The 25,579-nt window shown below is 43.3% G+C and overlaps 1 protein-coding gene across 2 annotated transcripts in view; it reads left to right on the forward strand.

The window, feature by feature from the left end:
- Positions 1-25,579, forward strand: part of Atp2c1 (ATPase secretory pathway Ca2+ transporting 1) — an 81,555-nt gene that overhangs the window by 6,893 nt on the left and 49,083 nt on the right. For both annotated transcript variants that reach the window (XM_042666099.1, XM_042666098.1), the window contains exons 2-5: positions 15,765-15,875; positions 17,826-17,942; positions 20,408-20,497; positions 21,488-21,523. In XM_042666099.1, the coding sequence (XP_042522033.1) occupies positions 15,765-15,875; positions 17,826-17,942; positions 20,408-20,497; positions 21,488-21,523 (354 nt within the window). The remainder of the gene's footprint in view (positions 1-15,764; positions 15,876-17,825; positions 17,943-20,407; positions 20,498-21,487; positions 21,524-25,579) is intronic.

Raw genomic sequence — 25,579 nt, forward strand, 5'->3', positions numbered from 1 at the left:
ATATATGTATAAAGTCTTTGTGTGAATCATTATATTCTTTTTGCTTTTTTTTTTTGTCGGTTATGGAGCTTGAACTCTGGGTTTGAACTAGTGCTCTACCACTAGAGCCATAAACACGTACTTTTCTTGCCCAGGCTGGCTTTGAACTGTGATCCTCAGATCTCAGCTTCCTGAGTAGCTAGGATGACAGGTGTGAGCCATTGGTTCCGGCTTTTTTTGGGGGGGGGGGGGACCCTTGAACTCAGGGCCTGGGCACTGTCCCCAAGCTTCTTTTGCTTAAGACTAGCACTCTACCTCTTGAGCCACAGGGTCACTTCTGGCCTTTTCTGTTTATGTGGTACTGAGGAATTGAACCCGGGGTTTCACGGATGGTAGGTAAGCACTGTACCACTAAGCCATATTCCCAGCCCTTCTTGGCTGTTTTTGTGTTTCCCTAGCAGAATATTTATTTTGTCTACCTTTATCTGGGTTCCTTCATTGGCAGGTACAGAAATAAGTTTGGTTCAAACTTTCTTTGGAGGAGTGTCATGCTCTGTTGACCTATATTTCTTTGAATCTGGTGAAAGCTTTTCATGGCGTGAATATCAGAACTAGTACCCAAGTCACTCTGTCATGGCATGCAAACTGATCTCTGCTCTGTCCTTTTCTTAATGCTTGTGAGGGCTGCTATTTAGTGAACATTAACATCTGGCTTGTGAAGTTACTGTTGATGATCCAGTGGGAAATTCCAGCTTCCTTCCCACCCCAGAAAAAAATGGGAGCTTTGCCTACTTCTCCCTCTTTCTCCCCTCTCCCCCACTTTTGTAGTGCTGTGGATTAAACCCAAGGCCCATTAGAATGATAGGAGTGGAGAATATGGATGGAGAGAACTGAGTGAAAAGTAACTACAAGGTGTCGTCAGCATAAGTGGGCGAATGGAGGTGGTATTGACAGTGGCTGGCCACCGGGCTGCTGTGCTGAGTCTCACATGGCTGTGTACGGAGCATTTAGACCTCAGGCTGTGGTGCTGTTGTGTTTAGTCTCACATGATAGTGCAGGAAGTATGTAGAAGTCAGGCTGTGGTACTGTTGTGGTGTTGAGTCTCACAGGGCTATACATGGAAAGAGGTTTGAAACTCAAGTTGTCTGTTATTCAACTTGAACAGACTCGGGCACCTATCTCTTAATTCAAGGGTTCTCTCATCTGGGTGTGTTTTTTTTTTTTTTTTTTCTTTCCTCTTTTGGTCGGTTGTGGGACTTGAACTCTGGGCCTGGGCACTGTCCGTGAGCTTCTTTTGCTCCAGGCTAGCGCTCTACCACTTGAGCCACAGCTCCACTTCCGGCTTTTTCTGCTTATGTGGTGCTGAGGAATCAAACCCAGGGCCTCCTGCATGCAAGGCAAGCACTCTACCACTGAGCCACCTTCCCAGCCCCCCTTCTCTCAAAGAATTGTCTTGGCCTAATATCAGTTTTGCCAAGATTGAGAAACATTGCTTTAACCAAAGGCAAAGAGGTTGATTCTTTTTCTTTTTTAGATTTTTTTTTTTTTTTTTGGTTATCTTTAAGTACTTGTACAAAGGGGTTACCCATTCAGTAGGTCCGTTTATGAGTACAAGTGCATCTTGATCAAAGTTAATTTTTTTTTTTGTCAGTTGTGGGACTTGAACTCAGGGCCTGGGTGCCGTCCCTGAGCTGCTTTTGCTTAAGGCTAGTGCTCCACCACTTTGAACCACAGTGCAACTTCCAGTTTTTAAGTGATTCATTGGAGATAAGAGTCTCATGGGGACTTTTTGCCAGGGCTGGCTGATCTTCAGATCTCAGCTTCAGCAGTAGCAAGGAATATGCGTGTGAGTCACTGGTGCCAAAGTTAATTCTTTGTTTGTTTTTTTGGTCTGGTCGTGGGGCCTGAACTCTGGGCCTGGGCGCTGTCCCTCAGCTCTTCAGCTCAAGGCTAGTGCTCTACCACTTGAGCCACAGTGCCACTTCCAGCTTTTTTTTCTGCTTATGTGGTGCTGAGGAATCGAACCCAGGGCTTCATGCATGCAAGGCAAGCGCTCTACCACTGAGCCACCTTCCCAGCCCCAAAGTTAATTCTTGTAAACCTTGATTTCTTTGTTCATAAAGAGATGGATGACTCTTCTCAGGTTTGGGGGAGAGTGGCTACAAATGGCTGTCATGGAAGAGCTGCTAAGCAAATGCTAATTTCGTTTCCCTAAGTTGGTAATGTGGATTTAGGGAAGTTATTTTTGGTACTGATCTTCTAATTTATAATTTCAAGGCTTTTAAGGGCTTACATGTTTCTCCTTTGTTCCTGTAGCCATATAGGTCAGCAGAGCCCACAGTGTGAAGGATGTCACAATAGTGACTTTGATTTCCTAAGAGTTTAGCTGGTCATAGCTTATGCAATTAATGTGACTAGTTAATTGCCTTATGAAATGGGATGGAGGAGGGGAGGAGGAGTACAAATAGTATTGTGATCCATGTAGGTCTGGGTAAAACATTGAGACTGTATCTCAAAAATAACCAGAGCAGGGCTGGGAAGGTGGCTCAATGGTAGGGTGCTTGCCTTGTGTGCATGAGGCCCTGGGTTCGATTCCTCAGCACCACATACACAGAAAAAATTGCAAGTGGCACCATGGCTCAAGTGGTAGAGCTCTAGTCTTGAGCTGAAGAGCTGAGGGACAGCGCCCAGGTTCAGAATTGAGGCCCTACGACTGGAAAAAAAAAAGCAAAAAGGAGGCCTGACTCAAGTGGTAGAGCCGCTAGCTGCGTAGCAAGCACAAAGCCCTGAGTTCAAAGTGTATACCACCTTCTCCCCCTTCCAAAAAAAAAATCACTAACTGTGGACTTACCTACAAGGTACGAGAATAGTTGACCTCTCGAGTTCCCAGATATCCTTTGCTTAGTTTCCCTTATTAGTAATAACATATAACCATGTTATAATGATCAAAACCAGAATTTTCACATTTACAAAATATCTTCCAATTAGGTCCCATCCCACTTTATGTTTAATTGTCGTTGTCTTATTTTCCTTCTATCTACTACATTCTCCAGTCTTTCTTTTTGTTTTTGCCTTTCCTGATCTTGATTGTTTTTTTCTTTTTCTTTTTTTTGCCAGTTCTGGGGCTTGAACTCAGGGCCTGAAGTTGTTTTGCTCAAGGCTAGCACTCTACCGCTTGAGCCACAGCAACACTTCCTGCCTTTTCTGTGAATGTGGAACTGAAGAATCAAACCCAGGGCTTTATGCATGCTAAGCAAGCACTCTACCACTAAGCCACCTTCCCAGCCCAAATTTCTGTTCTTTTTCTGCCCTGGCTAGCTTCGAACTGCTGTCCTCAAATCACAACCTCCTGAGTAGCTAGGATTACCAGTGTGAACTTGGGGTACCTGGCTGCTTTCATATGGTGTGTGTGTGTGTGTGTGTGTGTGTGTGTGTGTGTGTGTGTGTGTGTGTGTACCTGGCTGCTTTCATATGGTGTGTGTGTGTGTGTGTGTGTGTGTGTGTGTGTGTGTGTGTGTGTGTGTGTGTACCTGGCTGCTTTCATATGGTGTGTGTGTGTGTGTGTGTGTGTGTGTGTGTACCTGGCTGCTTTCATATGGTGTGTGTGTGTGTGTGTGTGTGTGTGTACACACATACATATATGAAATATTTATTTATTTGGTCAGTGATGAGGCCTGAACTCTAAGCCTGGGCACTGTCCCTCAGCTCTTCAGCTCAAGGCTGGCGCTCTACTACTTGAGCCACAACGCCACTTCCGGCTTTTTCTGCTTATGTGGTGCTGAGGAATTGAACCCAGGGCCTCATGCATGGGAGGCAAACGCTCTACCACTGAGCCACCTTCCCAGCCCCTGCTTTCATATTTTGTAAACACTAGTTTCCTTTCTGGTATTACAGGATGTTCAGGAACCTCTTGCATTGTTCTTGCTTGCACCAGCCAGGGAAGTAGCCATTTTTTTCCAACTGAGCTGCGATCATTTTTGTTTCTAGCTACCACTGTAGCTAGAAACCAGCATCTGAGTGTTTAGTGCTATTGGGGTGCTGGAGTTGTCACATCCTCTCATTAGATAGAAGTAGCAGTACATATTTACCATACGTGCACACACATAATACATTTTCATTTCTTCTGTCTGTTTCTCCACATGCAAAAATACTGTAAGTGTATTACTCAATTGGCAAGGTCCAGCCTACTAGTTACCTCGTCTTTCTCTATTCAGGCTTCTTTCCTTGTTACTTCCTTCTTCGAAGGTGAGAAGTGTGTTCTTCTCTTCAGGAGTTTGACTTCCTTGTGTAATCCCAGCGAACACACGGAAGAAGGTTCAAAATTACTAACTATTCCTGTGAGAAACACATTTTTAAACTTAAGTGTAGTATTTTAGCTTTACAGTATATAGGCAAATTCTGTTTTCAAAGTTACTCCTGTTTTCTTCCTTCCTTCCTTTTGTATTATGTTACTTATGTGCAATACAAATTAGATTTATTGTATTATTGTATTACATGCAATACAAATTAATTTGTTGCCATTTATATTCTATTTTAGGTTCCTCCCGCATTCTCTTTGATTTACATCTTGTTTCTTTTTTTTAAACATTTTTTATTATTATCTTTAAGTAGTTGTACAAAGAAGTTCCCATTCTACAAAACAGTATGTGAATACAAGGTGTCTGACAACATTGTCACCCATTGCTCCTAACCCATCCCTTTACTTAAGTTTCTTTGAGGTAAATAGTGACCATATCCTTCTTCCATTAACTCATAAAAAGCTGTTCTTAAAAAGACCAGGTTTACATCAGAAAACCAGAAGTGGGGCTGCGGCTCAAGTGGTAGAGTGCTAACCTTGAGCTGAAGAGCTGAGGGACAGCGCCCAGGCCCAGAGTTCAAGCCACACAACCACAAAAAAAAAAAAAGAGACCAGGTTTAGCTAGGCTCACACCTGTAATCCTCCTAGCTACTAAGGAGGCTGAGATCTGAGGGTCACAGTTCCAAGCCAGCCTGGACAGGAAAGGCTGTGAGACTTATATCCAACAAACCACCAGAAAACCAGAAGTAGTAGAGCTTTAGCCTTGAGGGACAGTGCTCATTCCCTGAGTTCCAGTGCAGAACAAACTAAGAAGAAAAAGCCGGGCGTTGGTGGCTCACGCCTGTCATCCTAGCTACTCAGGAGGCTGAGATCTGAGGAACAAGGTTCAAAGCCAGCCTGGGCAGGAAAGTCCGTGAGACTCTTATCTCCAATGGACCACTCAGAAAAACAAAGTGGCGCTGTGGCTCAAGTGGTAGAGCGCTGGCCTTGAGCTGAAGAGCTGAGGGACAGCGCCGAGGCCCAGAGTTCAAGCCCCAGACCTACCAGAAAAAAAAAAAAAAAAAAAAGACCAGGTTTGCTTAAAGTTAGGTAGACCTGTAATTGCTTTGCCTAATAGAACTGGAGCTGAAAGAAGCTGTGTTTTGGCAGTCATTCCCTTGGGCTTACTTGCTTGGTTCCTTAGTTACAGCTCTGTCTTCTGCATCTTTTCACTTGGGAATTTATATGAGCTGTAGTTCCATAACTGTCGGTGCTTGAAGTTAATCTCCCAACTAACTCCTCGTTGTTTTGAATATATGATTTGAGACCAAGAGTCACTTTGGGCTCCATGTTTATTCTTACCCGTGTAAGGCATCGCTTTGCAGATCCTATTCTTTCATTTTTGGTCGGAGATAGAATTCACCTCCCATAAAATTCTCCCATGTTTTAATTGTGTAATCAGAGGTTTCTAGTGTAGCCAGAAAATTGTGTATCGATCTAATTCTAGAGCATTTACTTGCATTATCCCCCAAAGAAACCCCTTACTTATTAACATTCATCTTCCATTCTCTCCTCCCCCTTGCTCTTAGCAACCACGAATCCACTTTCTGTCTCTGAATTGTTCTGTGGTGGGCAGTTCATATAAATGGAATTCTACAGTAAGTTCCTTTTAGTGGAAATACTAGTATGATGTTTTCAAGGCTTGTCAGTGTTGCAGCATATAGTACTTTATTCCTTTTTGAGGCTGAATAATAATTCTTGTTTGTTTGTTTTTGTCAGTTGTGGGGCCTGAACTCTGGGCCTGGGCGCTGTCCTTCAGCTCTTCAGCTCAAGGAGAGCACTCTACCACTTGAGCCACAGTGCCACTTCCGGCCTTCTGAGTAGCTAGGATGACAGGCATGAGCCACTGACGCCTGCCTGGCTAGATTCTTTTTAAACAGTAGTATTTAAAACTGCTTTGTACGTTTCAGACATAGGAAATAGAAATAAATGATAATAATGAAAGTCTGGTTTTCTTTTCACTGATAGAAGGAAGTTAGAAGTAGGGAAAGGCTGGAATGAACTTCTGAGGAGTTAAATTAGATCTGGCAGGGTTTAAAACATATATACAACTAGCATTTATGTTTCTTAAATCTGTTGTGAAGGCCTAGAATCAATCTATGACACTTCTGAATACTGTTCTTCAGTAAAAGAAGCCAAGGCTCTCTGGAGAAATGGTTAAATTCCATTGCTGGGATTGGGAAAATACAAAGATAATCCTGGAACATTTGGTACCAGAAAGTAAGGAGGTGTGCAGAAACCATTGCACAAGTGTCAGAAGGACTTAGGAGGCAGCTCATCCAAACAAGAGCCCTGTGGGATCACCAGTTCTGTTGAATTAGAGACCCACCCGTGTGGCTTTATTTAATCTTTTACTTCAAGACTTTTCTCTCAGTGATGTTGGAAAACCACATTAGAGGTTAAAGTTGTTTTTTTTTTGGGTCCGGTTGTGGGGCCTGAACTCTGGGCCTGGGCACTGTACCTCAGCTCTTCAGCTCAAGGCTAGTGCTCAACCACTTGAGCCACAGCGCCACTTCCGGCTTTTTTCTTTTTGCTTATGTGGTGCTAAGGAATCGAACCCAGGGCCTCACGCATGCAAGGCAAGCGCTCTACCACTGAGCCACCTTCCCAGCCCCTAGAGGTTAAAGTTTTAATGTACAGATTTTGGCGAGGGGCAAGAAGACACATGATAACAAACATATACCTCTTGATACAGGCATCTCTGTGTTCCCTCCCTTCAGAATTCATCACTGGAATCTTAATGAGAAAACAGAAACCCACATTGTAGGGCTGGGAAGGTGGCTCAGTGGTAGAGTGCTTGCTTCGCATGCATGAGGCCATGGGTTTGATTCCTCAGCACCACATAAACAGAAAAAGCTGGAAGTGGTGCTGTGGCTCAAGTAGTAGAGTACTCGCCTTGAGCTGAAGAGCTGAGGGACAGTGCCCAGGCCCAGGGTTCAAGCAAAACACCAAAAAAAAGATCCAAATTGTAATTTGTAAAATGGCAGTATTCTATATAACAACCTGTTTGTTCTCTTCAAAAATGTGACGATATGACTGGGTGCTGGTGGCTCACACTTGTAATCCTAATTACTGAGGAGGCTGAGATGGAAGGATTGCTGTTTGAAGCCAAGTAGGGCAGGAAAGTCTGTGAGACTCTTAACCTCTACTTAACCACCATGAAGCTGGAAGTGGAGCTGTGGCTCAATTGGTAGAACACCGGTCTCACACACAAAAGTTCAGGGACAGTGAGTTCAAGCCCCGAATCGAAGCCCCAGAACTGGCACACAAAAAAGTGAGGATATGGAAGATACAGTCTTGAGGGAGTGTTTCAGGTTGAGAAGGCAAGAGACCAAACAACACAGTTTGCAATCTTGGGTTCAGTTTTGAAAGATTATAAAATCAAGACCCAAATATCAGCCCTTTCCCTCTACTGATTAGTGGTCCATGTCTCAGTTATCTCCTGGTTTAAAAATAACTTTTCCTTGTAGTTTATTTGTCGTCAGAATTGGGTTGATATTTCCGTAGAATCTCCCACAGCTTATATTTCACTTAGGTGCATTCTTTTGTGTGCTCTATATAGTTTTTTTTTTTTTTGTCGGTTGTGGGGCTTGAACTCTGGGCCTGGGCGTTGTCCCTCAGCTCTTCAACTCAAGGCGAGCGCTCTACCACTTGAGCTACAGCGCCACTTCCTTAAGTGCATTCTTTTGAAGTTACTCATCTCCTCTACTTCTAAATTGATACATAAATAGGTGTCGAGCATTGGCTGAACATTTTACATTACTACTTGGAAAGGAAAAGGAAAAATAAAGTGTCTGTGTGGGAACTATTCCTGAAGCCCATCCATCCTCAGGACCCACTATCTCTTATGGATTCTGTTCTAATTAGTTTGGATTTCTAACCTTAGGAATTAAAAGTCTCCTTAGGTGATTTTTTAAAAATCTGCAGTCAGAGATGAGAACCATTGCTATGAACCTGGTTACCACAAGGCAGGAGACTTGACCCGATTCAACTTGAACCCTTTGGTAAAGAATACCTCATAGCCCCTGTATTAGTAATTAGCACACCACCTCCACGTGGTTCCAAAACGCACACAAGGTTGAGATCTGCCACCTTGCCCTTGGGGGTGGTAAGACTGAATTTTTGTGTTGGGGATTTTGGCAGATGGAGTAGATGGGAAGTCTGGCAGCTTACAATATTGTAAGAGGCACTTGTGGATGTCTGAATATGTTGGTGTCTCTGAGTCTTGGACACATTACTCCAATTTGCACTCTACGCTTGGTTTAAAGTAGAATTAAACCTTGGCTAATGGCAGTCTTTGTTCAGAATGTTGGCAGTTTTTTATTTCCTGTTCCCGCATTCTTCATGGTGGTGCTGATCAGTTATCCCAAAGTAGTGAGACTTAGTGATGTGTGATGTTACGATATCTCAGCCTTCTGAGTCATTAGGATTACAAACTTGATCCACCGGTACCCAGTTATATTGTTACATCACACGTCACCAGCATCTGATTCTTTTTTTTTTTGGTTGATTGCGGGGCTTGAACTCAGGGCCTGGGTGCTGTCCCTCAGCTCTTCAGCTCAAGGCTAGCCCTTCTGGTTTTCTGAGTGGTTAATTGGAGATAAGAGTCACATGGACTTTCCTGCCCAATTTGGCTTTGAACCGCAACCCTCGGATCTCAGCCTGCTGAGTAGCTAGGATTAAAGGCGTGAGCCACCAGCACCTGGCTGCATCTGATTCTTAAACAGCTTCAGCAGAGACATGCGTTGCTTGATGACTGGAAACCTCAAATCTCAGCACTTTTCAAGGGTGAAATACGCAGTTTTGCCTAGTTCTTGAAGATGATGTACATCGTACATGGATTATGAAACAAATTACTTTCCTGAACAGTCCTGTTGGGGTGTGTGTGTGTGTGTGTGTCCTGTTGGGTGTGTGTGTGTGTGTCCTGTTGGGTGTGTGTGTGTATGTGTGTGTGTGTGTGTGCGCGCGCTCTGTGTGTGTGTGTGTGCGCGTGTGCGCGTTCCTGTTGGTCCTAGGTCTTGAACTCTGGCTGTGAGCGCTGACTCTTGAGATTTTATTTTTTGCTCAAAGCTAGAGCCACTGCTTCACTTGCAGCCTTTTTTTTCCCCTTTCCTTTTCTCTTTTTCTTTGTAGTTGATTCAAACTAAGAGTCTCACAGACTTTTCTTGCCTGGGGCTTGTTTCAAATCTCCATCCTCAGATCTCAACCTCCTGAGCAGCTAGGATGATGCACAGCCATTCCTGCCACCCCCCCCCCCCCCCCCCCCAGTTCTGTTGTCTTTTTTAAAAGGCGTACTTCGGAATAACAGTGCTTTTCTGTTTGCTGCCTAGTTGTCTATTAAAACAGGAAATATTAGAACCTTTTTCTCCCCTAATAGTAGTTTTTTGTTTGTTTGTTTTTGTTGGTCGTGGGGCCTGAACTCTGGGCCTGGCCGCTGCCCCTCACCTCTTCAGCTCAAGGTGAGTGCTCTACCACTTGAGCCACAGCACCACTTCTGCTTTTTCTGCTTATGTGGTGCTGAGGAATGGAATCCAGGGCCTCTGGCATGCAAGGCAAGCGCTCTACCACTGAGCCACCTTCCCAGCCCTAATAGTAGTTTTGAATATTGAATTTTATGCTGTTACAAAGTTCATCGTGGATATCAAGATGACAAAAATGAGATCATATGCCCTTCTGAAGACATACGGTGGGGATGAGACAGATGTATAAATGTTGTATCATAGGTGTTATCTTAGGGAATAGGGACTAGTATTTAAATATCTGCCATACCACTGTGTTACACAGGTTTTTTTTTTTTTTTTTTTGCCAGTCCTGGGACTTGAACTCAGGGCCTGGGCACTGCCCCTGAACTTCTTTTGCTCAAAGCTAGTTCTCTACCACTTGAACCACCGCACCACTTCTGGCTTTTTCTGCTCATGTGGTACTGAGGAATCGAACCCAGGACTTCATGCATGCTAGGCAAGCACTCTAAGGCCGAGCCACCTTCCCAACCCCTCCCCTTTTATAAATAGTGTTTGTTTTTGTTCCTGTTGAAATCAAAATAGGTATTGTCCCAATTTTTCACTGGGCAAAGGCTCAGAAGATAAGCGAGGACTTATTCTGGGTCACACAGCTGAGTCAGGTCTGACCTTGACTTCAGAAGTGTTGTTCAAGGTCCAGTCCCTGGACCAGCAGCAGCCTTGCATCACCTAAAAGCTGTTGGAAATGGGCTTTCCAGGATTTGCCCCAGACATGCTGGTTCAGAGACTCTGAAGATGTTTTATAAAGCTCTAGAGATTCCATCACTCACTAGTTAGTTTTGAGACCCACTGTACTGAAGCATTTGTATGTCTCCTTCTCTTCCCCCCTCCCTTTTTTATTGCTAGTCCTGGGGCTTGAACTCAGGGCCTGGGCACTGTCCCTGAGCCTCTCTCTACCACTTGAGCCACAGCACCACTTCTGGGTTTTTCTGTGTGTGTGTTACTGAGGAATCAAACATTACGGCTTTAGTGCTAGGCAAAGCGCTCTACCACTAAGACACCTTCCCAGCCCCATCTCCCCCCATTTTTTTTTTTTTTTAAGCTGTGAAACCCTTTGTTTCATAGCTTTATTTATTTATTTTTCTGCTAGGTTTGGTGGTATGTGCCTGTAAGGAGGATTGCCAGTTTGAGGCTGGCCTGGTTCCACACGTTAGACCCCTAAGGGTCGTAGGCCTCTGCTGAAGCCCAGGAGTACAACAGTAGAGCTGTTGTATGGAAGTTGGTGTGGAGTCTTGCACCTTGTCCTGCTTTCTCAGTTCTGAAGGAGAACGTGGTACAGGGTGATTATAGTTGGATTTATATACAGTGTTAACTGAAAACTACTGGCTGCCTTGTTTTCAACCAGAGATGAGTTAAAGAAACAGATTCATTTGAACATCTTCAGAACCAGAATTCACTACTTCAAATGGTAGTGTCATGGACCTTTCTATAAATAGGGCTTACAGATAAGGTGCCTAAAGTACAAACTCTGCCTGGATTATATTTACACATAAAAGCTTCTGTTGTAGTAAACCCCTAGTATCATTCACTTCAGCTTGATTTCTGTAGATCAGCTGAGAACAAGCAGTTCCTGGTTTGGGACTTGTGCTGACCTGTTGGATCTAGTGCATAAGTTTTCTTTCTTCTGCTCATAATATGACTTCTTAACATTTCTAAAGTAGAATTGCCTGGTTTGATTCCTGGTGTTCCCAAGATACTGCTTTTCTGTGCCAGAACTTCTAGCTGAACAGTTGTGGAGAGCTGTTATACAGAGGATTGAACTTAGGGCTTCTTGAATGAAGCCTCTGCCACAGAGATACACCCCTAGCCCTTGGTGGTTTATGTGGTACTGAGGAATTCAATCCTGGGCTTCATGCATGTTAAGCAAGCACTCTACCACTGAGCCACCTTCCCAGCCCCAGCTTTCAGCTCTTATGCCTCTGTCTGATACGTGTTCCCAGTTTACCGTGTTGCCAAACACAGTACACATCTCAGCTTGCACACAGTCCTGGTTATTCAGGAGTATCACCTGTGTCAGTGGAAGAGGAGATAAGAACCACCATGTATACAAGGTGGGGGAATCTCAGAAGAGAAAAGAGACGTGAACGCACAGATGTTCAGAGCGCACTAGAAACAAGCAATCTACCTTTTTTGTTTGTTTGTTGGTTGGTCATGGGGCTTGAACTCAGGGCCTGGGCACTGTCCCTCAGCTTTTCAGCTCAAGGTGAGCACTCTACCACTTGAGCCACAGCGCCACTTCCAGTTTTTCTGGTGGTTCATTGATGATAAGAGTCTCATGGACTTTCCTGCCTGGGCTGGCTTTGAACTGTGATCCTTAGATCTCAACCTCCTGAGTAGCTAGGATGACATAGGCCTGAGCCACTGGCGCCCGGCTCAGCAATCTACGTTGTTAAAATCTATAATGGAAGGCTGCTTGCCAGGTCAGAACTTTCTGCCTGCCACATCTGTTCTTGAACCCTAAAGTAAAAGCCGAGCCATTATTTATACTCGTGTACCTAGCTCTTCGAAGTGGGTATAGAACATCCATAGGTGAGTGTGAAAGTGAATCTGCTTGGAAACATGATGGAGCAAATCTTACTGGCCGCTGAATTCATGTCAGAAGAAAATGATCTTTAACAGTTACTTTTGTAACTTAAAAAAAAGAGGGAGGGCGGGGCTGGCAAGGTGGCTCAGTGGTAGAGTGCTCGCCTAGCATGCATGAAGTCCTGGGTTCCGTTCCTCAGTACCACCCACACAGAAAAAAAGCCAGAAGTGGTGCTGTGGCTCAAATGGTAGAGTGCTAGCCTTGAGCCAAAGAAGCCAAAGAGTTCAAGTCCCAGGACTGGCCAAAAAAAAAAAAAAAAGTGAATGATGAGCTTCTGGGGAAAGGTGAGAGATTGAGAAGACAGGCCTGGCTAAGAATTCCTATGGCCACATCTGGGGTTGCTAGGCCTGTCTAGAGGAACAGGTGCTGCTCCACCCCCCACAGAGGACAGCAGCTGTCTGAGCCCCAGAAACCCGTTTTCCAGGCCACACAAAGTTGCTGTAGCTCAAGTCATTACAACTTTTCAGCTCATGGTGACACAAGTCCCATTCTTTTTTTTTTTTTTTTTGGTTGGTCTTGAGGCTTGAACTCTGGGCCTGGGTGCTGTACCTGAGCTCTTCAGCTCAAGGCTAGCGCTCTACCACTTGAGCCACAGCGCCACTTCCAGTTTTCTGTTATTGGAGATAAGAGTCTCACGGACTTTTCCTGCCCAGGCTGGCTTTGAACCTCGATCCTCAGATCTCATGCCTCCTGAGTAGCTAGCATGACAGGCGTGAGTCACTGGCACCCGGCCCAAGTCCCATTCTTAAGAGATCCTGGGTGGTCTTCACTTGCAGCTTGTAAGCGACCACCGCTGCTCAAAGATGACAACCTTGTCATCGTCGCAGGGTCTGCTCTTTCCTCAGTGGCGAGCACCAGAGATGGTTCATTCTTGAGGAAGGTGCCAACTTGACCTTCCTGCTTTGTGTCTCGGTGGCTCCTTTGTACCACAGTCAAGGGTAAAGGCTTACAGAAACAATTCTTTCATCAAGCTTCCTGTGAGCAATGGATGCTGGTGGCTTCTGCTTATAACCCTAGCTATTCAGGAAGCTCAGATGGGATGATGGAGGTTCAAAGCCAGCCTTGGCAGAAAAGGCCGCAAGACTCTCATCCCCAGTTAACCATTTAATTACCAGAACTGACAGCGTAACTCAGTTGGTGGAGTGCCTGACAAGCCAGCACGAAGCCCTGAGTTCAGAACTCTAGAACTAACACATAGAACTCCATGAGCAATCCCCATGCGCCTTATTTTCACTGCCTCCCTTGTATCTGCAAAGGTCTTTCTACTTTCTGCTTCACTTGCTGGTCAACTTGGAATGACAGCGTTAAATGCCATCCTCCATCTAGACAGAATGATGTCATTTTCCATTTGCTCAGTCCACTTCCACTGGTGAACACATTTGCGGTGTTCAGGGAGCTTTTAGGATGTTCAGCGAGTTTTCACCGTGTCCCCTCCAAGTCTTATCCTTAGGCAAATGAAATAATTTTCTTCTGCTGAGATTTTTGGCTTTTTCAGACCCATGAAACTCATGGGAATGCTCCGGAGGGGTGTTAGGTAAAAATGTTTTGAAATGTAAGGCCTGCACATGTACCAACTGCCAAAAGATTTTCTTAGTATTCAGCTTGCGAATGGTTTCTTGTTTTAGTTTCTTGAATTTGAAATAAGAGCATTTCACTAGTTGTTTTTTGTTTTCAGTTTTTTTTTTTTTGGTCAGTTGTGGGGCTTGAACTTGGGGCCTGGGCGCTGTCCCTGTGCTCTTCAGCTCAAGACAAGCGCTCTACTGATTCAGCCACAGCGCCACTTCCGGTTTTCTACTGGTTTTTTAGAAATAAGAGTCTCACAGACTTTCCTGTCATGGCTGGCTTTAAAACGTGATCCTCAGATCTCAGCCTCCTGAGTAGCTAGGATGACAGGCATGAGCCACCAGCACTGGGCTTCACTAGGTTTAAAATATTTCTGTGTTGTTTATAAAATTCAGTTTTAAGTAATATTATGTTACAAAATTCAATAATTGTAATGAAAGGTAACCTACGGTTTCTTCAGAATTTTTAGTCACTAATAGCTTCTTATTAAAAGTGGAAAAATACTACGGAAACATTCAACAATGCCTTTTTAATAAGTGAGATTACAAAGCCTGTGTTTAGTTCCAGAAACTTAATCAGATTGAGGGAAATTTTTTTTTTTTTTTTTGTCGGTTGTGGGGCCTGAGCTCTGGGTCTGGACACTGTCTGTCTCTCAGCTCTTCAACTCAAGGCGAGTGCTCTACCACTTGAGCCACAGCACCACTTCCAGCTTTTTCTGCTTATGTGGTGCTGAGGAATGGAACCCAGAGCCTCATGCATGCAAGGCAAGCCCTCTACCACGGAGCCACCTTCCCAGCCAGGGAATATCTTTTATCCCTCTCAGCTATTTTTTTTTCCATAGTCAATTGAATGTTCTTTGTAGAGACAAGCCTTTTACTGACACTATAGATTTTATGTTTAAACTTTTCAGGAAAATATTTTCTTTTAAAAATGTTGATTTTTTTTTTTTCAGTTTGAAAAGATTTTTGTCTGTGTTTTAGCAGTGCCATGATCATTTTATCAGTATTTTTTTAATCAAGTGAATGTGCACCCACAGAAGTGTTTACCTTCTTTCTAGTAGCAAGGAGCTTTTATCTCCCTCTACTCATTCAAAACTGCTTGTTTATAAGGAATCTGAGCTTAGAGTCAAAGGCAAATCTAGATGGGAGGTTTGTCGTTAGATACTTTATCTATAGACGCTTCTAAAACTGCATGGAGATCAAATAGGCATCCTGGTTGCTGTCATTTCTGAGACTTCCTCTGTGTTTTTAGCCTACTCACTAACCTGTGTATCCTTGGCTTGTCTTCTTATTTGTCTTCTGGTCTGGGGGAGTAGATTTTTAAGTCTTACATGCTGTCTTGGTGCTTTGGAAGAAGAGTTAGCCAGGTGTCTTTTTCTGTGGAGAAAAGAAATGGGCTGATCACAGGAGCAGTTAAAATGGAGAAAGCTTAGCCGTACCCGTGTTTCTCATGTTAAACATAATGAGTTGAGAGGATTATGATTATGTGTAATCGTCAGAATCTGAATAGGCAGGACATCTGTTTTCCTTTTAACTCTGTGTTGATGAGGAAATAGCATCTGTTTAATGTGAAGATTTTGTGGTCTAGCTGGTATTGTGGCTTAACTTTTGAAATACACTTTCAAGAAAAACAGCATGTGGTTAGTATAAAGTTTTATTAGGACTAGCGGCTCATTAGTGTAGCACTGTAGGAGAGAAGTTGCTGTGGATGTTTGAATTTTTATTTGCTGTTCCACACTGCATCATATTCAGCACTGAGATTTTCCTTTGGTTTTATTTCCTAGGTTGCACGTTTTCAAAAAATACCCAATGGTGAAAATGAGACAATGATTCCTGTACTGACATCAAAGAAAGCAAGTGAATTACCCGTCAGTGAGGTTGCAGGCATTCTCCAAGTAAGTGCCTTGGTGGGAGGAAGGGAGCAGAGAGCTCGTCAGTCACTGGCCTCTGAGTCAGTGCTGCCCCATGGAATTCGCTTCAGCAAATGCATGGTGTGGTCCTGTGCTTTCCAAAGTAACAGTCACGAGTTAAACATGACTGCATGACTTGGAATTCGTTTAGCCTGACCGAGAAAGTGAGTTCATTTTAATGAACTTAAATAGCTGTATATGGCTACGGGGCACTTGATGGGATATCATGGCTCTAGATCGTTAGCATGACCAGGAGCTATTAGTTAGCGCTGAGTAAGCATTCGTGGGTTAGGAACATAATCAATGTAATTAGTGACACGGTAGCATTAGAAATTCATCTTTTTTCTTTCTTTTTTCTTCCTGTGTTGATACGAAGGGCTTGAACTCAGGGCCTGGGCACTGTCCCTGAGCTTCTTTTGCTCAAGCCTACTGCTCTACCACTTGAACCCCAGTTCTACTTCTGCCTTCTTCTTTTTTTTTGAGTTTATTGGAGTCTCACAGGCTTTATTGCCTGGTCTGGTTTCAAAATACTCAGATCTCAGCCTCTTAAGTAGGTAGGAGCCACCAATGCCCAGTTTTATCTTTTCTTTCTTTTTTTTTGTGGGGGGGTTGGGAGTGGGAAAGGGAGCAGTTTTCTAAAGTAAAGCAAAAGCTAAGAACAAGTTCTTAGCTGAAAATAAATTTTAATAACTAATGCAATTCTCTTCCCAGTTTTCAAAAGTATAATCTATTCAAACATAAAAGAGCATTTTTAACTTTTCCTTTGGACATCCACATATTTTAATAGTGGCATTAAAAACATGGCTGCTTACTTTTGAGGGCTTAAAAATTATTTATGCTTATATCTAACATCAGTTATTTAAAATATGCTTTAAATTTTGAATGGCTTGATTACAAAACTGAATTATTAAGCCACTGGCTAGGAAAATGTTATTTGATGGGCTCCATGAAATTTATTTTTTTGGGGGGAGGGAGGGGTTGTGGGTCTTGAACTCTAGGCCTGGGCACTGACCCTGAGCTCTTCAGCTCAAGGTGAGGACTCTACCACTTGAGCCACAGCACCACTTCCGGTTTTCTGGTGGTTCATTGGAGATCAGAGTCTCATAGATTTTCCTGCCTGGGCTGGCTTTGAACTGTGATCCTCAGATCTCAGCAACCTGAGTAGCTAGGATGATAGGCATGAGTCACTGGCGCCCTGCTTTGAAATTTCATTTTTTAGTCATAAACTCAGGAGAGACAGTAAAGGAATTAGTGATATTAGGAATCAGAGAAGTACTGCTGTATTTCAAGAATAAGCTTAATCTTGGGGCTGGGAATGTGACTTAGTGGTAGAGTGCTCGCCTAGTATGCATGAAGCCATGGGTTTGATTCCTCAGTACCACATACACAGAAAAATCCAGAAGTGGTGCTGTGGCTCAAGTGGGAGAAGGCTAGCCTTGAGCAAAAGAAGCTCAGGGACAGTGCCCAGGCCCTAAGTTCAAGCCCCAGGACTGGCAAAAACATCAATGAAAAATAAATTTAAAAAAAATGTAGTGATATTTTACTTTCACTGAGTTATTACAGCTGGTTTGTATTCCTTTTTTTTTTCCTATAGAAAAACAAGTTTGCTAAACACTCCTTATTTATATAAAAAAATAAATCCTGTTAAGGTATAATTTACATAATATAACACTCTTGAGTATACCATTTGAGAAATGCAACTGCCATGATTATTAAGACACAGAACATTGGTATGCCTCTAGAAAGCTTCCTTGTGTCCTATTGTACTGAGCTCTTGTCATGTACGGCTTCTGGTCCCCAGCAGCCAGAGGGGAGCTTTCTGTCACTACAGACTAGCTTCCTGTCTTGTGACCACAGGTCACACACACTCTTCGGTAGTATTGTTTTGTTCCGTGCTAATGTTGTCGATAACTTTTCTGTGTAAACTCTTAATAGGCTGATCTTCAGAATGGGTTAAACAAATGTGAAGTTAGTCACAGGCGAGCCTTCCATGGCTGGAACGAGTTTGATATCAGTGAAGATGAACCACTGTGGAAGAAATATATTTCTCAGGTAAGACTTGTTTTGCTTCCTTCTCTGCTTTGTAACTCATTTGTCTGCTTTAATAAGGCGATTGAAAGGAAGTAACGTTTCTTATTGTTGATCGTGGTACCATCCCTGAGGTTTTTGTGCTCAGGCTAGTGCTCTACCACTTTGAGCCACAGCTCCACTTCTGATTTGCTGGTGGTTCATTGGAGATAGAAGTTTCACAGGCTTTCCTGCCTGGGCTGGCTTCGAACTGCAGTCCTCAGATCTCAGCCTCCTGAGAGGCTAGGATCACAAAGCCTGGCAGGAAATAACTGTTGTTGTTGATGTTGTTGTTGTTGTTGGTTGTGGAGCTTGAACTTGGGGCTTAGGCGCTGTCCTTGAGCCTTTTTGTGTGCAAGAGGCTTCTGCCACTTGAACCACAATGGCATTTCCAGTTTTTGAGTGGTTAATTGGAGATAAGAGTTTCACAGGGACTTTTCTGCCTAGGCTGGCTTCAAACTTATTTTCCAATCTCAATGTCCTGAGTAGCTAGAATTATAGGCATGAGCCTGGCAGGAATTTTTTTCTCCCCATCCTGGGGCTTGAACTCAGGGCCTAGGCACTGTCACTGAGCTTGTTTTACTCAAGGCTAGCATCCTTATCACTTACGCCACAGTGCCACTTTTGGCTTTTTATGTGGTACTGAGGAATTGAACCCAGGTCTTCCTGCAAACTAGGCAAGCACTCTACCATTAAGCCACATTCCTAGCTCAGAAAATAGTGTGTGTGTGTGTGTGTGTGTGTGTCTGTCTGTCTGTCTGTCTTGTCTATATGGGTCTTGAACTCTGGGCCTGTGCATTGTCCCTTAGCTCTTCAACTCAAGTGAGGGCTCTACCACTTGAGCCACAGCACTACTTCTGGTTTTCTGGTGGTTAATTGGAGATAAGATTCTCACAGGGACTTTCCTGCTTGGGCTGGCTTTGAACTGAAATCCTTAGATCTCAGCCTCTTCAGTAGTTAGAATTACAGGCATGAACCACTGGCGCCCGCTTAGGAAATACAAATTTCCATTTGTTAGGATTTACAGTTCGGTTGGAATTCCTGTAAGTTTTAGTTTGTAACTTTTTTGTTGTTGTTGGTCGTGGGGCTTGACTGCTAGGCCTGGGTGCTCTCCCTGAGTTCTTCAGCTCAAGGTGAGCATTCTACCACTTGAGCTACAACACCACTTCTAGTTTTCTGGAGGTTAATGGAGAGAAGAGTCTCATGGACTTTTCTACCCAGGCTAGCTTTGAACTGTGATCCTCAGAACTCAGCCTCCTGAGTAGCTAGGATGACAGGCGTGAGTCACTGGTGCTGGGCTGCATTTTTTCTGTATTGATAAATTACATGAAGCAAAAAGCTCTTTTGCAAATACTATGCTTACACTTTTTCTGTGTGCTGGTACTGGATATTAAATTCAGGACTAGGCCCTGTCTCTTAGCTTTTTTTTTTTGTTTGTTTGTTTAAGATGTTCTGGTTTTTTTGTTTGTTTGTTTAAGATGTTTTATTTAAGATATTCTGTTCTGTTTAAGATGCTCCACTTCTGGCTTTTTGGTGGTTAGTTGGAGATAAGAGTCTCATGGACGTTACTGCATAGGCTGGCTTTGAACCGAGATCCCCATTTCTTAGCTTCCTGCATAGGTAGGATTACAGGTGTAAGCCTCTTGTGCTCAGCTGAATTTATACTTTTTAAAGAATAGGAATGCTAATTCATTTTAAGGTAATGATGGCTAGCTTAGAAAATTAGTTGTTTGATCCTTTAAACCCCCAAGTGCCGTGGTGTAAATTACAATTTCATTTCTTACCTGCTGTGTGATCTCTATTATCTTCTCCCTTAATTCCATTATAAAATGGTAATAACCTTAGTTGGTAGTAATAGGTGATGATAGATAATGATAGCTATTTGTAATTATTTTATCATTGTCCTAATCTTTTTCTCCTTCAATTATCATACTTTTTAAAGAAAGACTTATAGGGTTTTTTTGTCTTCTTAACAATTACATTAATGTAAAAAATTTTACCACCCTGTGGCCAATTGCAACTAGCAGGGTTGGTTTACTAAACAAGTAATTCCTTATTGAGGGGAGAAAAGATTCTATGCCACTTGATCTGCAGGATCTTATTTTTTTGGTTGGTCATGGGGCTTGAACTCTGGGCCTGGGCACTGTCCCTCAGCTCTTCAGCTCAAGGCGAGCGCTCTACCACTTGAACCACAGCGCCACTTCTGGTTTTTTGGCGGTTTATTGGAGATGAGAGTCTCATGGACTTTCCTGTCCTGGGCTGGCTTTGAACTGCGATCCTCAGATCTCAGCCTCCCAAGTAGTCGGGATGACAGACGTGAGCCACCGGTGCCCAGCTGTCATCATTTTTAACTTAATTTCCTTACAGTTTGTTTTAAGTAAAGCCTTTGATGAATAGAACAGAACCATCATTAATAAAGTATTGAACCACTGTTTGTTTTTTGCTTTCAGTTTAAAAACCCCCTTATTATGCTGCTTCTGGCTTCTGCAGTCATCAGTGTTTTAATGCATCAGTTTGATGATGCCGTCAGTATCACTGTGGTGAGTATAGGCCCGGGTGTGCATTTTAATCTGTTGATGAACTACTTCAATGGGAGTACTACTTACTTTGAACAACGATGACTGATCTTGAACCTCCTGAGAGTACATGGTGTCTCAGCTTCCTGACCAGCTGGGAGTGCAGGTGTGCACCACCGTACCCAGGTGTTATAGTAATCTTGCATAAAGTGATGGCACCCACGACAAGCGATTTAACAATCGGATCGGATCGCTTCATAGATAGGAAATACAATAACTTCTTAGCCATCCTTAAGATTTCTTCTGCTTCCCAGTTGATAATACTTAAGCTAATCGGTGAACTGAAACCTGACCTAGGAAATTAAAGGCACAAAAAGTAATGGTGTATAAAAACAGGTAGAGCCTTAGCACAAGTCAGAGTAATGGCCCACAATTGTTACTAGCCTTATTTTCATTTAGTGTATGTTTTGACGTCTGGGCATGATGATACATGCCAGTAATCCTAGCTGCATGGCAGGTGTATGCAGGAGGGTGGTGAGTTTGAAGCCTAATTTAAAAAAAAAAAAGATTTTTGATAGAACAGTAAAAATTAATTTGATTAAATCTTGCTTTGAGCATATACCTTTTTAATACAAAGCTGTGCAACATACTTGCATTTGTAGAAGCACCATGATTATCTCAAGGCAGTTGTTGGTGAGGCGGAGTATTCTTTTACGTGAAATAGTCATTAATGATATTAATGATAAAATTCAGGCTTCCAAGCGGTAGCTAGAGTTCTGGTAAATGTATGCTGCCGTGAGTTCGGATACTTTCCCCAGTGGCTCAGAGCTGCCTGGGACGGCCGTCCACTGTCCAGGAGCAGGTTCTTCCCTGACAGGCCTCAGGGCAAAGCTAGGGTTTCTTCTCCAACCTAGCTCAGTGTTTGAAATCTGTAGTCTGAAAAGTAAAACATGTTTTAACAGTTCCTTCTCACTAACGTGTGATTTTAAAAGGCTGTCTCTCTGTTCTGTTTAGGCAATACTTATTGTTGTTACCGTTGCCTTTGTTCAGGTGAGTAAGTTTTGTCAACATAAAAAGTGGTATGTTAATTACTGAAACAAGATCAGATTGGCTTATGAAAAGACTTTGAGCTGTTATGAGGCGGTAATGCATATCCTAATAATTCCTTCTGCGTTCTTGAAATCGTTTCAGACCCAGACAATGATGCAGGGAAGATTATAAGAGGAAAGGTTGCTTTGATCTAGATAGTGAGATGAACAAAATTTATTTTATTTGTCTGTCTTGAAGAATTACTGGAGCAGATGGAAATAGTGAAGCACAGGAGTAGAAATAAATTCTAGCAATAGCTTTTTATTATTCCAATTAAAAAATTAGATCAGGGTTTATAATTTTATTACATTGTGATGTTTTAGTACCTATTAGAGCTAAGTCTCAATGAAACAACAAAAGAGTATAGAATTAAATGGTTCATTTATTAAATACCATTTGAAGAAAATTCCTTACTTTTCTTTTTATTTCTTTTCTTTTTTTTTTTTTTTTTTGGGTCTGGTCGTGGGGGCCTGAGCTCTGGGCCTGGGCGCTGTCCCTCAGCTCTTCAGCTCAAGGCTAGCGCTCTACCACTTGAGCCACAGCGCCACTTCCGGCTTTTTTCTTTTTGCTTATGTGGTGCTGAGGAATCGAACCCAGGGCCTCATGCATGCAAGGCAAGCCCTCTACCACTGAGCCACCTTCCCAGCCCCCTCTTTTTTTGTTTTGTTTTGTTTTTTCTTTTTCGTTGGCCCTGGGGCTTGAACTGTGAGCATGAGCACTGCCTCCAAGCTCCATTTGCTCAAGGCTAGCACTCTACTACTTGAGCCACAGCTTCATTTCTAGTTTTCTGGTGGTTAATTGGAGATAAGAATCTCACAGGGCTTTTTTGTCCACGCTGGCTTTTAGTCATGATCCTCAGACTGCTCAGCCTACTGAGTAGCTAGGATGACAGGCGGGAGCCACCAGGTTTGGAGGGTGTGTCTGACCTACTGCTGTGGGCTATGTGTGAGGATAGAAATAGTCCAGACCACCCCAGGCTTAGTTCACATACTTCCGGTTGATTGGAAGAATGTCTGCCATTGTAGGGCTTGCCACATCTCCTCGTCCATTCTTTGTTCTTTCTAAGAAAATTTATTCCATTAAACCATTACTAAATTAGATGTTACATACAGATGATTGTCTTTGATTTCAGTGGCCATTAGATACCAAATATGAAATTATCTAGTTATAAGGCTCAATTATCTTAACTTTTAATCACTCAAAATTATATACTCTTGGGCTGGATGTGGCCAGTTTACACTTGAAATACCAGCTCTGCTGGAAGTGGAGATTGGAGGATTACGTGCTGAAGCAAGCCTGAGCAAAAAATTCTCCCAGGCCCTATCTCATAAAGAGAGAAACGGTGGGGGGGGTAGGGGGAGGGCCTGGGAAGGCGGCTCAGTGGTGGAGTGCTTGCTTTATATGCATGAGGCCTTGGGTTCAATTCCTCAGCACCACATAAGCAGAAAAAGGTGGGAGTGGTGCCATGGCTCAAGTGGTAGAGCACTAGCTTTGAGCTGAAGATCTGAGGGACAGCACCCAGGCCCAGAGTTTAGGCCCCACGACTGACAAAAAAAAGAGAGAGAGAGAAACTGGGTATAGTAGGCATTTCTGCAATCCCAGTTTCTTGGGAAGTAGGAGGATTACAGTCTGAGGCTGGCTTCAGGCAAAAGTGAGAGACCTATCTAGAAGATAAAGCAAAGCAAAGCACTGGAGGCTTGGCTAACAAGTGCATGGCCTTGAGATCAAAGCCTAGTATTTCAAGAAAAAAAGAAGTACTGTAGGCTTTTTGAACACACTAATACATTTTCATTTTTTTTCTAACATTAGGTTTGTACATTGAATATTAAAATGTAAGATTCAAAGTAATTATGAGAATTGTAATTGTTTGCTTTTTTGTCATTCCAAAAATAATCAATTGTGCATTAATACAGGAAAGCACATAGCTTAGCTTATGGTTCATTCTTCAAAGCTAGAGTAGCCACATTAAAAAGTTTAGCAGTTTTTACTTAAAAAAAATCCAGTCAGGGGCTGGGAAGGTGGCTCAGTGGTAGAGCACTTGCCTTGCATGCATGAGGCCCTGGGTTCGATTCCTCAGCACCACATAAGCAAAAAGAAAAAAGCCGGAAGTAGTGCTGTGGCTCAAGTGGTAGAGTGCTAGCCTTGAGCTGAAGAGCTGAAGGACAGTGCTCAGGCCCAGAGTTCAGGCCCCACGACCGGACCCCCCCCCCCCAAAAAAAAGAAAAAAAAATCCAGTCATGCTGGGCGCTGGTGGCTCATACCTGTCATCCTAGCTACTCAGGAGGCTGAGATCTGAGGATTGCAGTGTGAAGCCAGCCTGGGCAGGAAAGTCTGTGAAACTCTTATACCCCATTAACCACTAGAAAACTGGAAGTGGCACTGTGTCTCAAGTGGTAGAGCACTACCCTTGAGCTGAAGAGCTGAAGGACAGCACCCAGGCCCTGAGTTCAAGCCCCACAACCTCAAAACAAAACAAAACAAAAAAATCCAGTCATGAGTACACGTTGGGAACTTTTTTTTTTGCTTTTCTTTTTTCCTTTTTTGCCAGTCCTGCAGCTTGAACTCAGGGCCTGGGCTCTGTCTTTTTGCTCAAGGCTAGTGCTGTATTACTTGAGCCATACCACCACTTCTGGCTTTTTCTGTGGTACTGAAGAATCAAACCCAGGGCTTTATGCATACTATACAAGCTCTTTACTACTGAGCCACATCCCCCCCCCCCCCCCCAATTATTTTTTTGTCGGTTGTGGGACTTGAACTCGGTTTGGGCACTGTCCCTGTACTCTTCAGCTCAAGGCAAGTGCTCTTACTGCTTGAGCCACAGTGCCACTTCTGGTTTTCTAGTGGGTTTATTGGAGATAAGTCTCACAGAGTGGCTCACGCTTATAATCCTAGCTACTCAAGTGGCTGAGATCTGAGGATCTCGGTTCAAAGCCAGCCTGGGCAGGAAAGTCTGTGAAACTCTTTTTTTTTTTTGTACAGCGAAATAGTTATTTTGACATTTGACAATAATGTTCGTGAAACTTTTATCTCCAGTAAACCACCAGAAAATTGGAAGTGACGCTGTAGCTCAAGTGGTAGAGCATTCGCCTTGAGTTGAAGAGCTGAGGGACAGCGCTCAGGCCCAGAGTTCAAGCCCCACGATAGACCAAAAAAAAAAAAAGTCTCACAGAGTTTCCTTCCCAGACTGGCTTTGAATTGCGATCCTCAGGTCTCACCCTCCTGAGTAGCTAGGATTATAGTTGTGAGCCACTGGCAGGCACCTAGTGGTAGTAGGTGGTAGTAAGTTTTTGTCAGGAGGAAGAAATTGTAGAGGTACACTCACCTAGAAAGCCTGTCCACCTTCCTAGAACTCTGAAGAATCACTGAGCATGTAATTCTTTTGATCTTTTATGAGTAATCATGGTGGTTCTGAGAGTACATCCAACAAAGTTAGCCCAATTGTTTATCCAGAAAAATAGTTTTGTGATAGTAAGCTTTTTTTTTTTTTGGTTGGTTGTGGGGCCTAAACTCTGCACCTGGGCACTGTTCCTCAGCTCTTCAGCTCAAGGCTAGCGCTCTAGCGCTTGAGCCACAGCGCCACTTCCGGCTTTTTCTGTTTATGTGGTGCTGAGGAATCGAACCCAGGGCCTCATGTGTGCAAAGCAAGCACTCTACCACGGAGCCACCTTCCCAGCTCTTGAAAAGTAAGCCTTTAATGGGATTTCTAGAATCCTGGACTAGCAAGAGGCATCATTACAAGTTCTGCAAATAGAAGATTAGGTGTTGATTTTCGCCAGTAGCTTTTCAGTAGGAGATGTCTTTTGATTGATTCCTACAGCAAAGACAAGGTATGACCATAGGAGGGTCAGAAATCTTGGGACAGGCAGCTGATTAAGTTAAAGCTAGATAAGTACTCCAAAAAGAAACTCCTGTGGAGGTCCAAGGAGGTTAAGGGACTGAAATTCTGGCCCATGTGGAAAAGAGTGGTAAGCACACAAAAGCTTTACACAGAGCTCATTGGAGAAAGCGTTGGTGATG

The sequence above is a fragment of the Dipodomys spectabilis genome, unplaced genomic scaffold (assembly GCF_019054845.1).
Source record: "Dipodomys spectabilis isolate Male_0828 unplaced genomic scaffold, ASM1905484v1 ptg000360l, whole genome shotgun sequence".
Taxonomy (NCBI): domain Eukaryota; kingdom Metazoa; phylum Chordata; class Mammalia; order Rodentia; family Heteromyidae; genus Dipodomys; species Dipodomys spectabilis.